The sequence below is a fragment of the Argopecten irradians genome, chromosome 4, assembly GCF_041381155.1.
Source record: "Argopecten irradians isolate NY chromosome 4, Ai_NY, whole genome shotgun sequence".
In the NCBI taxonomy this organism is placed as follows: domain Eukaryota; kingdom Metazoa; phylum Mollusca; class Bivalvia; order Pectinida; family Pectinidae; genus Argopecten; species Argopecten irradians.
The window spans coordinates 3,319,784-3,338,502 of record NC_091137.1 but is presented as its reverse complement, the minus strand read 5'-3'; the positions used below and the strand labels follow the sequence as shown (position 1 = coordinate 3,338,502).

The following is an 18,719-nucleotide window of genomic DNA, read 5'->3' as shown; positions in this document are numbered from 1 at the left end:
ACAACATATAATTATAATCCATTTGTTTGCCTTCCAGACATACGATGACCTTGTATTTCTCGTAAGCAATTCTTTTTAAACAAACATTCAACTGTCCAACACACTGCGTTCGGAATCGCATTCATTTACTAACTGTCCCAAGTCCGTAACTCAAAGTTTACAGAGTCCTATAGACTATTCACTTTAATCTGAACTTTAAATATCTACCTCGCTGTTGATGTTGTTCAGTCGTTCCTGTTCTAGAGGACATGGATCTCCGGTTGTACCACTTGTATGTAGGCTCGTTTAGCACCTTGTGGTATCACATCCGTGTTATCTTCATTGATTAACGACCACCTTCTTTGTATCTCACTCATATTCAACAATCCCTCTAAATAACGGAAACAAATTAATCGACCAATAACTGTGGAACCTTAGAATGGTCCTAATAGACACTTCAACTTCAAAAAGTCAACTTATATATAAATCAATCTATTTTTGCGGTAAATTCATTTCGCTTTTTCATGACCGATAATGGTGGGTTTTTTTTTTTAAATTATTACTTTACAATTAAGAGTCGCATTATTTATACATTCCCCTGGCGATTGATTTCGCGAGATCTAACGCCCGTGCAGTAGACAAAGTGTCTGTAAATACATGATGTAACAGCAATACTGAAAGTATTTAACACGTTAAATTGTAGTCTAAAATTATAAGTAACATGGTATACTTTGCGTTTATTACTAACATGATAACAACGACATTTTGTTAATAATGTAGTATTTTTTAATTCCCATCACCATGCCTGTAAGATGTTACTATTAAATGTATAACGATCTATGCTTATAACAAATTGATTTCATAGGTCCCCACATTTTTTATAACCGTGTGTTTAAGGATTACGCTTTTAGTGGTTATATCGAAGAATAGTGTAGGGTATCGATATTTGGAATGGACCGCGAAGCATCATCCGATTACTGTAGACCGTATACACATAATTGACAATACAATGCTCAAAACAAGGCATTCCCCATACGTGCATCGTTACATAAATATTGATATATTTTATGGGATTTATAACTTCCTACATAATAACCAGCTGTGTACAAGTCTATGTATTAAATCCAATGGGGCGAAATATCACCGATATTAGTTTTACTGTATTGAGACTTTGATCATTGATTCACCACACGACTTCACTGAACCTTATTCAATATATATATGTATCACTTTTGAAATGTAAGTGTCATGTCTTTTTGTAATATACGGTATAATTCAGCTTTTTGTTATGATATGTAAATGTAAAAGGGGTTATGAGTCAATGTTTTGTCAATACAGATTTCCTGGTTATCTCAATCATATGACAATTAATTCCGGATGCTGATTTGTGTAATTAATGAGATAACATGTTAACCTTACCCTCCACGTTACAAAGTGGAAATAGATATTATATATATATATATATACTGATATCAAATTTGAAGCACACACATGATCCGCCGAGGCTGAATTTGTGTTCGGACAGCAAATATGTTTCACCACATTTACAAGAAGTCAAATTTGGCATTTGTTATATTAAGTCGGTGTTTTAAAGAAACAGTACTATTACTGCGAAAATTTGCCGGATTTAAAAACTAAAACACTTGCTTAGAATCCCAATCATTGAGAAAAAATAACAATATGTTATGGTTTCAATACAAATTGTTTTATACTACATTCAAAGTTATATGACATCATGTTTTATGAATAATTATAACACTAATAAAAATGACCAAATTAATAATACATGCTTAAAATGAACTTTTGACTTTCGTGCTAGAATATATCACTATAATGCCTACCCCTGCGAGATGGTATTCACGACATCATGAAAAATCATGAATGATTTATGAACTTTCAAGAATATCAGCAGATTGTTGTTCATGAAAAAAAGTTCATGAATATTTATCAAATGACTCTCATGAACTCTTCATGAAGTTTTATGAATCCATGAAACATTCATAAGTGTTCATGATCGATGTGTCAAGAATCATCTATGAAATTTCATGCATGACTGATATTCATTGAAATTCTTCAAAATGAATGAAAATGTTTAATTTATTTTGAAGAATTTTAATGAATTTCAGTTATGCATAAAACTTCATGAATTATTCTTGACATGCTATTTCATTCATTTTGAAGAATTTTAATGAATATCCACTAAAGTCACATGACTTGTCACATGACCACATGAGTCACATGACTTCTATATATATTTCCCGCCAAAGAAGTCACAATCCAAAATGGGTGCTGCATCTGCTGGCGTATGGAAGGGGAAAATCATTCATCTTAACATATTTATACTTACCGCGAAATATGAATCGTGACAATCGTAAAACGGACCAAAGTGATAGTCCCCTCTCCTCTTTGTGAAAGACATGCATGGCATTATGTTACCAGTAAGACTATTAAATCTCATTTCTAACTTTTAAAAGTATGAAAATATTTAAGTTGATTTTAAGATATCTACTTTTTCATTTCAACATGCAAACAAGTTTCGACGAATCCAAATTATAATAAACTACTTATAAAGTTATGTTTTTAGTTTCATGCTTACCTTAAAGCTTTTTAAATTTATTATTCATTTGACTCTGGTCAAATATAGTTGTGTTTTCTTTTTATGTATATGGAAACCATCACATGGACACGGTGCTTTTTTACTTATATATATATATATATATATATATTTCACCCGTATCGGGTAGTAAAGTGATTTATAGGAATATTTATACATCTACACACTTACAGGTAACAACTCAACAACCATATTGAATGAATAAGGCCACCCTCACAGAGGGTGACAGGGTATTTATTAAATCAACAACAAATGATAATTCAATAATATACAGGACAAAATATATGTGAAACTCAACAACCATATTGAATGAATAAGGCCAACCTCACAGAGGATGACAGGATATTTATTAAATCAACAACAAATGATAATTCAATAAAATACAGGACAAAATATATGTGAAATACATATAAAACAATATTTGCTTCAAGAATTAATAAATCAAAAAGCCAATGTGGGGTTTACAAAGTAACCACCGCCAAAAAGACATTGCAAATGTCGTCCGTTATATGCATATATTGTCAGGTTCTTCTTCTTTCAAGTTTCCTTGTCTCCAAGTTGTCTTCAACATTAATAATCTGAACGTGTCGACTGTTGTTTAAATATTTATCCTACTGACAATGGCCAAGGTTTGGTTATAACCGGAACAATCAATCGATGATACACGTGTGACATTGTCGCGCTAAGTCCCACACAAATATTTCTTAACGTCATTCACTTGTCTTACTCCAAAAACCGTGAACAGGTGACAAAGATTATTAAGATGGTTTTTTTTCTTCTATTCATTTATTTATTTATGGTTTTTTTTATTTTTTTTTATTCCTCACCAGATCATCTACATCTAAAGTACTAAGCAGTTTCTCTAATTACTTTGGTATAAGTAGATGTTTGGGACTAAATCCCTTACATATAGAACATATTAAACATTTAAAGATTATATTTGTTTACTAATTTGTTTCAATCATAATACATATTTTACTGTTAATGGTACCGTACAGATCAAGTCGAGATTCCCTCATCTGTTGACTTTCCAACAAAAGATGTAAAGAAGTTCCTGTTCCATTACATATAGAAATAGTGTATGAACATTTTATCCAGGAAACATTGTATCGTATTGATTTCGAAATCTAACAAAACATTCAGAAATATTTTTTTATTATACTTGATATCTTATATTTTCTGAAACGTTTTATTGTTACTTTATCTTATCAAACAATGTATAAGACACCTTGCAAACTCATTCACTATCATATTATATAAAATATCTTTTCTAAAAGCATTTTTGTTTTCATATCCCATAAAGAATAGTAAAAGACACTTGATTCGTGATATATGCATAACAATCTTATCTATGGAAACATCATAGTTTAACTTAATACCTGGAAAATTATTAAGCATACATTCGTCACATATATGAGAAAAGTAGTTTATGTGATAAGATGTTCTACAAACCAACCAGCCCATTGTGTCTTGTGTGCTGCAACCCGGAGAATAATAACGCATATCATATCGATAACATTTCCATCATCTTGATCTATCACGTTATAAAATCAACGTTCTTGATTTATGATTCAGGGTCACTGAATAATATTGGATATAGCACTGCAGTAATTATACAAGTGATATGTTATAGAACTACAAAACAAATAATTGAAAGTTTTAGCATTTCGTAAACCAGTCTTCTGAAATTAGAAACATTCGCGCAATATAATTACCGTGTGCATATATTTTATCGTGGATCTTTGCAATCGTGACGTCCTTTTCATCTTACCATCTGTTCGTGTCCTGTTGTGCATTAAATTTGCTTGTTTGTTTGATTAATTAACGTCCTATTAACAGCTATGTGCATTAAAGGTCACTGCTGTACTGGTATAATCCAGTAGAATGATCCATCAAAACGTTCATATATTTATAAATCCTAAACATAATTAACCAACCTCCGTGGACATCATCCTGACGAGCGAAATGAAACGTGTGTAATTTCTAAAAGTATTACTTTAATAGAGGAACTTGAAAAAATATATTATTCCTGCCGAGTGCCCCGACCAGGAATCGAACCCGACTCAAACTACCAAATGAGCTAAAGAATCATGCTCCGTCACCTGAGTGACAGAGACCGTATTTAACACAAACCACACCGACCAGCTCCTTTTACACTTTTTTCGGTTATGTCTTATAACCTTATGTTTTCAGTTATTATTACGTAATTGATACTGTAAATCCTGGAGTACTGTTTTGTTAGGGATTGTATTGTACCCTACTTTATTATATAAGTCTACACACACTTTATCCACCTTTTTGACGAAGCCTATACTGATTTCATGTCTCCATTCATAGGCTTCTTGTGAAGAATTGGAGCGGTTAGTGCACAACGCTCCACAATTCTTTTCCGCGATTCCGGATGAAGTCATATGCAAAATTTCTTTCTCAGATTCACTTGTATAGTTCATACCTAAAAAGCTATAAAGCTCCTTTGAACTTGTGATTGGATGTTTAGCTATATCCTCATAAAACACAGACATTATTCTATTTGGAAATCGTCTTTGTAAATCCTCTCTATCGAGCACATCACGTAAAACTGTCCTACAGAAATTCTCCACGGATTCGGTGTCATTAGAAGAGTGAGTAAATCCTCCGTATCTCTTCTGTGATCTTACTGTGCCGCGAGGATCTCTCATCAGATGAATAACTTTCAGTCTGGGGAAGTTGACAAGGAGTCTCTCCATGCTAGACATCCTCATTCGTATTGTTTTGATTACCACGTGTTTTGAATTGTTACAGATCATCTCATAGTCTGGTATACATCTCCGTAACGCCATGCTTGGCTCTGACGATAGTCGTCTGAACGATGCCAAACAGGACATGAGTTGGTGTGACGTCTTCTCATTTCCATGCGTGAGAAATCCATCTGTCAGAACGTCCAACGGAAGCCCAGTTAATTTACAGGAAAAGATCGCCCTTGCAGTAAAACTAGCGGCATCCTCCCGTATTGAAAATTCTCTAAAATAAGAAGATTGTTATTAAATCAGCTCATAACATTGACATCAAAAGGCGAAATATTATAATTTAAATGAGCTCAAAAATGAAATGGCAAACCAATTTGAATATATAACGTAATTAGTAATTTCTCTTGAACGTTCAGCTTCAACGTTCTATTTCATATACAAACCCCCTAAAATGTTTGATAGACGGGATATCTTCTGACCACTTTCTGAAGCATCATGAAAACTGTGCAATACTTAACTGTTACTACATACAAGCAAATGGCGAATATGAACTATCCAATCAAATGGTTGTGCGTTGAAATGATATATTTTCCTATAACTTAATTGTACTTTAATTCCTGTTAAAGGGACAATTCAGTCTAAGAGTACATTAAAACTTGTACAAATTTCGGAAACAGACCAGTTCTAATAGAAATTAGATTAGTTGGTTTTACTGTGATACGCCAGAAAAGCCCGCTGTAGTGAAATGTATGTGAAATATTCAAACTCGCTTACAGTCCGCCTATTACACATAGTGGTCGGATATCTTGTATGTCGAACTCTGGCCCTTGCCAGTGTAGTAAAGAAACTTTTGTCTAGAAGTACTCAAATCGCTCTTACATAAGTGCATTTACCTTGTTATATACATGTTCTTGTCTAAAATGATGTCATGAACTCCTCAGTAGTTATATAATGCATTTGTTTTACGTGCGTGACTTTGGCTCAGATATGATTACAGCGTACATGTTGCACCTCCTTAATCGTATTGATCAACGATTTGGAATTTCAACGGTATCGATCAAAATACTTAACAATGTCGTGAAATTTGTCCATATTTCTTGTTATATGTTTCATATGATTCGGGAATGTAGAACAATACATCTATGTCATATTTTGCTTCGTGATTATGTATCAGAATTCGCTTTACTGATTTGTCCCTTTAAGCTGAAATGTTTTGCAGTATAGTATATCCTTACCTATTTTCTCCGTTCAAAAAATGGAATGTTTTTTTTGTCGTGAAGTTTCTGAATAGTTTGTGCATTGGTTCGAACCAGTAGAAAGCTGATTGTGCTGCCTGAAGAATCTGACCGGTGAAAGAGGAACCACTGCGCATGTATGTTAGTATCATAACCGGAAGTGGACCTAACAACATGAAATCAATATTGGATTATAATACAATACACCAAAAAGCAAAACCTTAATTCTTATCTGAAGGATTTCTTTTCTTAAGATAAATTTAACGTGCGAACTGGTTCATGTGAAGAGCCGTAACTTTTTTCTTTTTTTTTCTTTGTTACTAAATCTGCTTTACTGATTGGCCGACTCATTATTTTTCAAACTACTATGAAAACCTCCGAGAATGGCGCGGACACCTGACGTCGCAATAAAAACCTTGACGTTGCGTATTGATTTTGAACAAAATAATCCCTTGAACAATCAATAGGATCGTATGTGTAAACATGTTTTATCAAGTTGTCTGGAAAATTCATTATAAGTATTGGTGTCAATTTTTTTTTTAATTTCATCGGATTATTAAATACTTTTTTTTTGCAAACGTTTGGGAGAATCCACTCGCGAACAATGCTTAAATTAATTGACTTATTACCGAAATTAAGAATTTACAGTACAGACAGAGTGATAATGTGTTGTTCCACTTAATGTTTTAATATCTACCTTGGTGTTTTTGTTGTTGTTCAGTCTGCACTAACTGGTTTGGATCCGTGGTAGAAGTCAATGGATCTCTGGTTGTATCACTTGTACATACGACTGATGGTTGAGCTCGTATTATACCTTGTGGTATCACATCCGTGTTATCTTCATTGATTAACGACCACCTTCTTTGTATCTCACTCATTTGTAACGGTCCTTCTAAATAAGGAAAACAAGTTTTATCGAAGGATAATCATTTGACATTTGAATGATCGTTGGGACTAAGTCATTTTGTACAGACCAATTGTTTTGGGTGTCTTTATTTTGCCTTTTCATAACAATTAAATCTTTTTTTTTCATAATGGATTATATCTTAATTAATAGCGATATTGTTCTACTGTGCCTGTTAGTGATTTTTTTTCTCGGGATCAAATCGTATGTGCGCGTAGTCGACTTTAAAGAAATGGTATTGATGACGGTATTTTATAAATTATAGAACTGTCTTAAATATTAGAACAAGTAGAAAACAGCATTATATAATTAAATAGTACTGTGAATACAGATATAATAGACAAAACTTAACTGGGGAAAGATAAGCATACACCAGTACAATTTAGGTATTCCTAATTTGTGCATCGTTACCTAAATATTGATATTTTTATGGGATTTATACCTTCTTACATTATAACCAGATGTGTACAAGTCTCTGTATTAAACCCAATGGGTCGAAATATCACCGGTATATTAGTGTTTCACACTATTGTGTCTTTGATTCACTGCTTAAACATAGGACTACATTTTGCAAAATTTAATATATATATTTTACTTTGAAATGCATTTCATGTGCCATGTTGTCGTTCAAGATAGATGAAATTGAGGAATGACTTACTCTATAATTAAGATGTTTGTTATGAACTAACATATATCATTTGCCAAAGGATCTGCCTATAATATTGTTTTTATTTGATCAAGTTCTAAATGATTTTTAAATGGTTGCTCATTCCTAATTCCGATTTATGTTCTTAATGTGATCACATGTTAATGTTATCCGCATTACAAAAAAAATTTATTATACTTATACTGATACACACACGATTCTGGGAAGCAAAGAGAAAAAGATATTATACTTATACTGATACACACACGATTCTGGGAAGCAAAGAGAAAAAGATATACTTATACTGATGCACACACGATTCTGGTAAGCAAAGAGAAAAAGATATTATACTTATACTGATACACACACGATTCTGGGAAGCAAAGAGAAAAAGATATTATACTTATACTGATACACACACGATTCTGGGAAGCAAAGAGAAAAAGATATTATACTTATACTGATACACACACGATTCTGGGAAGCAAAGAGAAAAAGATATTATACTTATACTGATACACACACGATTCTGGGAAGCAAAGAGAAAAAGATATTATACTTATACTGATACACACACGATTCTGGGAAGCAAAGAGAAAAAGATATTATACTTATACTGATACACACACGATTCTGGGAAGCAAAGAGAAAAGATATTAAATACTGATACACACACGATTCGGAAGCAAAGAGAAAAAGATATTATACTTTACTGATACACACACGATTCTGGGAAGCAAAGAGAAAAAGATATTATACTTATACTGATACACACATTCGGAAGCAAAGAGAAAAAGATATTATACTTTACTGATACACACACGATTCTGGGAAGCAAAGAGAAAAAGATATTATATTATACTGATACACACACGATTCTGGGAAGCAAAGAGAAAAAGATATTATTACTGTACAACATCTGGGAAGCAAAGAGAAAAAATATTATACTTATACTGATACACACACGATTCTGGGAAGCAAAGAGAAAAAGATATTATACTTATACTGATACACACAAGATTCTGGGAAGCAAAGAGAAAAAGATATTATACTTATACTGATACACACACGATTCTGGGAAGCAAAGAGAAAAATATATTATACTTATACTGATACACACACGATTCTGGGAAGCAAAGAGAAAAATATATTATACTTATACTGATACACACACGATTCTGGGAAGCAAAGAGAAAAAGATATTATACTTATACTGATACACACACGATTCTGGGAAGCAAAGAGAAAAAGATATTATACTTATACTGATACACACACGATTCTGGGAAGCAAAGAGAAAAAATATTATACTTATACTGATACACACACGATTCTGGGAAGCAAAGAGAAAAAGATATTATACTTATACTGATACACACACGATTCTGGGAAGCAAAGAGAAAAAGATATTATACTTATACTGATACACACACGATTCTGGGAAGCAAAGAGAAAAAGATATTATACTTATACTGATACACACACGATTCTGGGAAGCAAAGAGAAAAAGATATTATACTTATACTGATACACACACGATTCTGGGAAGCAAAGAGAAAAAGATATTATACTTATACTGATACACACACGATTCTGGGAAGCAAAGAGAAAAAGATATTATACTTATACTGATACACACACACGATTCTGGGAAGCAAAGAGAAAAAGATATTATACTTATACTGATACACACACACGATTCTGGGAAGCAAAGAGAAAAAGATATTATACTTATACTGATACACACACGATTCTGGGAAGCAAAGAGAAAAAGATATTATACTTATACTGATACACACACGATTCTGGGAAGCAAAGAGAAAAAGATATTATACTTATACTGATACACACACGATTCTGGGAAGCAAAGAGAAAAAGATATTATACTTATACTGATACACACACGATTCTGGGAAGCAAAGAGAAAAAGATATTATACTTATACTGATACACACACGATTCTGGGAAGCAAAGAGAAAAAGATATTATACTTATACTGATACACACACGATTCGGAAGCACGATTCTGGGAAGCACACACGATTCTGGAAGAGAAAAAAATATTATACTTATACTGATACACACACGATTCTGGGAAGCAAAGAGAAAAAGATATTATACTTATACTGATACACACACGATTCTGGGAAGCAAAGAGAAAAAGATATTATACTTATACTGATACACACACGATTCTGGGAAGCAAAGAGAAAAAGATATTATACTTATACTGATACACACACGATTCTGGGAAGCAAAGAGAAAAAGATATTATACTTATACTGATACACACACGATTCTGGGAAGCAAAGAGAAAAATATATTATACTTATACTGATACACACACGATTCTGGGAAGCAAAGAGAAAAAGATATTATACTTATACTGATACACACACGATTCTGGGAAGCAAAGAGAAAAAGATATTATACTTATACTGATACACACACGATTCTGGGAAGCAAAGAGAAAAAGATATTATACTTATACTGATACACACACAGATTCTGGGAAGCAAAGAGAAAAAGATATTATACTTATACTGATACACACACGATTCTGGGAAGCAAAGAGAAAAAATATATTATACTTATACTGATACACACACGATTCTGGGAAGCAAAGAGAAAAAGATATTATACTTATACTGATACACACAGATTCTGGGAAGCAAAGAGAAAAAGATATTATACTTATACTGATACACACACGATTCTGGGAAGCAAAGAGAAAAAGATATTATACTTATACTGATACACACACGATTCTGGGAAGCAAAGAGAAAAAGATATTATACTTATACTGATACACACACGATTCTGGAAGCAAAGAGAAAAAGATATTATACTTATACTGATACACACACACGATTCTGGGAAGCAAAGAGAAAAAGATATTATACTTATACTGATACACACACGATTCTGGGAAGCAAAGAGAAAAGATATTATACTTATACTGATACACACACGATTCTGGGAAGCAAAGAGAAAAAGATATTATACTTATACTGATACACACACGATTCTGGGAAGCAAAGAGAAAAAGATATTATACTTATACTGATACACACACGATTCTGGGAAGCAAAGAGAAAAAGATATATCATACTTATACTGATACACACACGATTCTGGGAAGCAAAGAGAAAAAGATATTATACTTATACTGATACACACACGATTCTGGGAAGCAAAGAGAAAAATATATTATACTTATACTGATACACACACGATTCTGGGAAGCAAAGAGAAAAAAGATATTATACTTATACTGATACACACACGATTCTGGGAAGCAAAGAGAAAAAGATATATACTTATACTGATACACACACGATTCTGGGAAGCAAAGAGAAAAAGATATTATACTTATACTGATACACACACGATTCTGGGAAGCAAAGAGAAAAAGATATTATATTATACTGATACACACACGATTCTGGGAAGCAAAGAGAAAAATATATTATACTTATACTGATACACACACGATTCTGGGAAGCAAAGAGAAAAAGATATTATACTTATACTGATACACACAAGATTCTGGGAAGCAAAGAGAAAAAGATATTATACTTATACTGATACACACACGATTCTGGGAAGCAAAGAGAAAAAGATATTATATACTTATACTGATACACACACAGATTCTGGGAAGCAAAGAGAAAAAAGATATTATACTTATACTGATACACACACGATTCTGGGAAGCAAAGAGAAAAAGATATCATACTTATACTGATACACACACGATTCTGGGAAGCAAAGAGAAAAAGATATTATACTTATACTGATACACACACGATTCTGGGAAGCAAAGAGAAAAAGATATTATACTTATACTGATACACACAAAGATTCTGGGAAGCAAAGAGAAAAAGATATTATACTTATACTGATACACACACGATTCTGGGAAGCAAAGAGAAAAAGATATTATACTTATACTGATACACACACGATTCTGGGAAGCAAAGAGAAAAATATATTATACTTATACTGATACACACACGATTCTGGGAAGCAAAGAGAAAAAGATATTATACTTATACTGATACACACACGATTCTGGGAAGCAAAGAGAAAAAGAATATTATACTATACACACAGATTCTGGAAGCAAAGAGAAAAATATATATCTATACTGATACACACACGATTCTGGGAAGCAAAGAGAAAAAGATATTATACTTATACTGATACACACACGATTCTGGGAAGCAAGAGAAAAAGATATTATACTTATATGATACACACAGATTCTGGAAGAAGAGAAAAAGATATTATACTGATACACACACGATTCTGGGAAGCAAAGAGAAAAAGATATTATACTTATACTGATACACACACGATTCTGGGAAGCAAAGAGAAAAAGATATTATACTTATACTGATACACACACGATTCTGGGAAGCAAAGAGAAAAATATATTATACTTATACTGATACACACAAGATTCTGGGAAGCAAAGAGAAAAAGATATTATACTTATACTGATACACACACGATTCTGGGAAGCAAGAAAAAGATATTATACTTATACACACATTCTGGGAAGCAAGAGAAAAAGATATTATACTTATACTGATACACACACGATTCTGGGAAGCAAAGAGAAAAATATATTATACTTATACTGATACACACACGATTCTGGGAAGCAAAGAGAAAAAGATATTATATTATACTGATACACACACGATTCTGGGAAGCAAAGAGAAAAAGATATTATACTTATACTGATACACACACGATTCTGGGAAGCAAAGAGAAAAAGATATTATACTTATACTGATACACACACGATTCTGGGAAGCAAAGAGAAAAATATATCATACTTTATACTGATACACACACGATTCTGGGAAGCAAAGAGAAAAAGATATTATACTTATACTGATACACACACGATTCTGGGAAGCAAAGAGAAAAAAATATATATACTTATACTGATACACACACGATTCTGGGAAGCAAAGAGAAAAAGATATTATACTTATACTGATACACACACGATTCTGGGAAGCAAAGAGAAAAAGATATTATACTTATACTGATACACACACGATTCTGGGAAGCAAAGAGAAAAAGATATTATACTTATACTGATACACACACGATTCTGGGAAGCAAAGAGAAAAAGATATTATACTTATACTGATACACACACGATTCTGGGAAGCAAAGAGAAAAAGATATCATACTTATACTGATACACACACGATTCTGGGAAGCAAAGAGAAAAAGATATTATACTTATACTGATACACACACGATTCTGGGAAGCAAAGAGAAAAAGATATTATACTTATACTGATACACACACGATTCTGGGAAGCAAAGAGAAAAAGATATTATACTTATACTGATACACACACGATTCTGGGAAGCAAAGAGAAAAAGATATCTACTTATACTGATACACACACGATTCTGGGAAGCAAAGAGAAAAAGATATATATACTGATACACACACGATTCTGGGAAGCAAAGAGAAAAAGATATTATACTATACACACGATTCTGGAAGCAAGAGAAAAGTATACTGATACACAACGATTCTGGGAAGCAAAGAGAAAAAGATATTATACTTATACTGATACACACACGATTCTGGGAAGCAAAGAGAAAAAGATATTATACTGATACACACACGATTCTGGGAAGCAAAGAGAAAAAGATATTATACTTATACTGATACACACACGATTCTGGGAAGCAAAGAGAAAAAGATATTATACTTATACTGATACACACACGATTCTGGGAAGCAAAACTGTGTTTGGAGAGGAAACGTATTTTAATACATTTATAAGAAATCAAGACCTACCTCTAATCGTTATATTAGTTCGGTGTTTTACGTTTAGTTTTACACCTTTAAAGTAATATTATTGCAGATATTGTTTTTTCCTTCTAATTTCAAGCCTTCAACACTTAAACACTGTCGAAAAATTTCGAATTTTAGTATAGGACAACGATTTAACACGATATAACTCGTGCAAAGTGCACATTATGTTACGGTTTCCATACCTAGTGTTCTAACATATAACAGTAATAAAATATTCTAACCAATAAAGTCATGATATAAATGAACTTTTAACTTACGTATTAGCAGTATTAGTGCAATGCCTACAGAGGCGGTGATAAGAAGGTACCCGTACACTCGACAAAGTGGTAACGCCATCTTTCACCAATACAGTCCAGGTTGTTACTGACTGTGACAGTTGTGGGTATAAGCTCTAGGCAGCAGTGGACATCTGGGGAAGCTGATCAGGACACAACTGTTACCTTTACAACAGGTAATTACTCTGGATGTTCACCACGACATTGCCAACGCTTCACAACATGTCTTGTTCTAAGAGTTAGAAAGACAATAATCGTCCGGCGATACACATCCTAAGGGCAGTTTATTTCGTGTCCGGTAGATGGTTTTGCGATTGAATAACAAGTTTCGTGGAGGGTGTATAGAAACAGCGTTAGCATACCAATTTAAATTTTACTTAATTTTCTAAATTACTATAAACTGCTGTTATAACTTGATATGTGAGCACCTGGACTGTAAGAATATTGTGGAATGAACTTGACATTTGATATACTTATTGATTAAAGTCTTACAAGAATCTAATCAAGAAGGACATTAAAAAGTCGCCGAGAAGTTTATCTTTCGCTATTACAAAACAATGTAAAGTAGACATTGTATTTAAACTTGGTGAGTTTGGTTTAAAAGTTTAAATATTGTCTTCGAAAACAGACGTCTTCAAATATCGAATATCTATCTTTTTCGCTTAAGATCAATAGATTGTTTGTGATCGTTTTGTGGTGGTTTTCATAACATTTACTTTTAAAATCAATTTTATATTGATTTTATCAACACTCAATTTTCAGAACACTCTGCAAGTACGAAGATCAATTTTAAATAGTAAGGACGCTCGTTCAAAAATGGTGTAGAATAAAGTCCGAAGTAGGTTTGAATAGTTTTTCAATGATAAATCCGGCATTAATGTATAGAACAAATACACTTGTAATATATCAATAGTTCAAATTTTCTAGAAAAGGTGCTATTTTAGTTTACTTTAGAGAGTGTTCGAGTTTCACATTCAATTGAATGAAGCGCAGATTTCCTTAATACACTTCATAATCAATATTAGGATGACCTTACTCACTCTTTCAAAGAAATGTTGAGCTAAGAGAAATAGTCAAACACCATTTCGTGTTATGTTACCGGCGTAAAGCAATACATGACACGACAACGACAGGTGCCCGTATGCATTATTCGTCAATATTCTTCAGCAGAAATGTACGTCAATACATAATTCATCTTGTTCATTTGTCTTTTTTGTTCCATGAAACAGTCTGACAAAATACATTCTTTCAACTGAATTTTTAACGAGTTAATGAAATGTGTAACCTTAGTGAATTCTTACTTGTTTGCTCATATAGTTGAACTTACAATGGTATAATTACTATAAATTAAAAATATTTTGGTGCTCCCATCGCATAACTCGTATACTCAGAAAATTTGGTATTGGGTACCCATCGCATAACTCGTATACTCAGAAAATTTGGTATTGGGTACCCATCGCATAACTCGTATACTCAGAAAATTTGGTATTGGGTATCCATCGCATAACTCGTATACTCAGAAAATTTGGTATTGGGTATCCATCGCATAACTCGTATACTCAGAAAATTTGGTATTGGGTACCCATCGCATAACTCGTATACTCAGAAAATTTGGTATTGGGTACCCATCGCATAACTCGTATACTCAGAAAATTTGGTATTGGGTATCCATCGCATAACTCGTATACTCAGAAAATTTGGTATTGGGTATCCATCGCATAACTCGTATACTCAGAAAATTTGGTATTGGGTATCCATCGCATAACTCGTATACTCAGAAAATTTGGTATTGGGTACCCATCGCATAACTCGTATACTCAGAAAATTTGGTATTGGGTACCCATCGCATAACTCGTATACTCAGAAAATGTGGTATTGGGTACCCATCGCATAACTCGTATACTCAGAAAATTTGGTATTGGGTACCCATCGCATAACTCGTATACTCAGAAAATTTGGTATTGGGTACCCATCGCATAACTCGTATACTCAGAAAATTTGGTATTGGGTATCCATCGCATAACTCGTATACTCAGAAAATTTGGTATTGGGTATCCATCGCATAACTCGTATACTCAGAAAATGTGGTATTGGGTATCCATCGCATAACTCGAATACTCAGAAAATTTGGTATTGGGTATCCATCGCATAACTTGTATACTCAAAAGATAGATAAGATTTGGTATTGGGTACCCATCGCATAACTCGAATACTCAGAAAATTTGATAATGGGTCCTCAAGATTCAATGCTCGGTTCCGTATCATTCTTGAATGTTGTTACACTTTCTTGTGTCAAAGCTTCGACGGAATTGAACCTGTCATTTCAATTTCAACAAATTTTATTTGAAAAATATTTGAAAAATGATCGACCAACAGGCATAGCCTATATGAGCTCTCTCCCTAAGTAATAACTAGTACATGGAAAATACCTAGGAAATAAAGTATTGTTTATATTATATAACAGTATAAACATCTTATAATTACTAAATATATTATATGAATGATGGTTTTTTGCCAAAAATTGTATTTATATACAGGATATTTTTAGGTTTCAAATGGTTACTGGTATTGGATCCAGTTTTTAATGAAAGGGTTACCGTCACCCATGGGATACAGACCAAAACATGTCCATATCGGCTTATTAGCCATTGGTCATCAACCGATGACTTTTTGAGCCAGTCATGGATACTGTATTCTATATCAAAAGTAAGATTATTAAGCGAGAGAGTAATCCAATTTTGCCGTATTGACGAATTTACAAAACAGATTTATGTTTTACAACTACAAGGTTGTACATATAGGTCTGGGTAGATTTAACTCTAACGTAATTATAGTGTTAGGAATATAGAAGAATCTAATTATAAGATGGTGATTGAATTCATATATCCCCAAAACTTCATACTTATGTTTATAATTAATAGATAGCTTATTTATCACCTAAACGACACTGTATAGTGATTATATAATTAATAAAATCAAGTCTTTTATTAGATTGATATTAAAAATTGTAATTTTTGAACAAACATTTACTGTACTTGAAAAACCAACTGGTTTATGCCATACGATAGACAAGTATGTTTTGATGGTGCATTACATGACTACATAAAGTCATACAATAAAGTCTCGTGATGTCACTGCGTCAAAAGAATTACTATTTCTTCAGTAAAATTAATATGTTTTGCAAAAACTAAGCTGGTTTTACACTTAAGGTGTAAACAACGGGGTTTACGTTAAAATATCAGGCAATTTTCAAGTATGGAAAAGTGACTTGCAGTCGCCGACTTTTAACTTCTTGTGACTATCGAGTAGAATATCCATATCATATTCTTCATATCCGTATAGGAAGGAATCTATTAATATTATGAGAGTGGTTATGCAATATGAAATTTATTAAACTAGTTCAACAACTTGCATTTAACAAAATTGTGACGTAATGTATTGCTTATCAGGTCTAAGATACTTATGACGTCACAATAGTGTTATTACACATGACTTGGGTGTATGACAACCTTGAACGGGCCAGCTAAGTGATAAGCAAAAAGTCAGGAAACATGTAGCAGATTTTTCCATATTATTGCTAGATTTCAAACGTAATCATAAATACAGAGGAATAGTTGTGTGTGATCTTTGTTTAATTCTTTCAAAAAATTAACTATGGTATGGAAAAATCTGCTATTTAATATCTGACACATGACTTTTTCGCTGTGATATGGCCGTCATCTTGAAGTGTCCACTCTATATCGGATACACCCACGTGTTTAAGCAGGAGCAGAAACTACTACTGTTATTGACTATGTTGTGTTCAGTGTAGTGGACAGAACTGAAGAGTTCTCCTCACAGTGTCTAGTGCCCAACTCATCAAAAGTAAGGTGATGTCAAGGGAGACGTTTAGAAGAAAGAATAGAAAAATGCTATTCTAGATTTAGTCGCCTTTTACGTTTACACAATTAGGGCAACGTCCTAACTGCACGGCATATTTCATTAAAGAGACTGTATTGATACTAATTAATATAAGCTGGATATATGTTCTATTTCAGAAAATTAATCAATTATTTAAGGACAAACCTCTTACTTTGCTAAGTTTATGAGATGGTTAAGCCAATACACACGAGGTAAATTGCGTAAAACGCGAAGCTTTTACAAACAATTTACCGACAATTTACTGACTGCTCCATTGGGGTTATTATTTCATAAACTAAGCAAACTAAGAGATTAATCCTAATATTTACAATATTTTCTTTAAACAATAAAATGAAAAAAAACGTCTAATACAATCATTTACCTGTGTTATTCGCCGTCAAAATTATACTGCCTTCATGTTGATCCATGCCCAACAGCCATTCAAAAAAGCGCGCCGTTGACTGACAGCTAAATGCCGCTTCAATGACGTCACAAAAATAGTTTTCATATTTCAGTGTTTTTATTCATGTCAAATAAAAATAATGCATTCTAACAATGAGTGTTATTGTATGTCTCCGATTGT

General features: G+C 32.9%; 1 protein-coding gene across 1 annotated transcript; it reads right to left on the bottom strand.

Moving 5' to 3' along the window:
* Positions 1-4,782: 4,782 nt before the first annotated feature.
* LOC138322043 (carbohydrate sulfotransferase 5-like) lies at positions 4,783-6,323 on the bottom strand. The gene is made up of 2 exons (XM_069266099.1): positions 6,286-6,323; positions 4,783-5,593 (listed from the first exon to the last, which is right to left on the bottom strand). The coding sequence occupies exons 1-2, from the start codon at positions 6,321-6,323 to the stop codon at positions 4,783-4,785; spliced, it is 849 nt and encodes a 282-aa protein (XP_069122200.1).
* Positions 6,324-18,719: the final 12,396 nt, after the last annotated feature.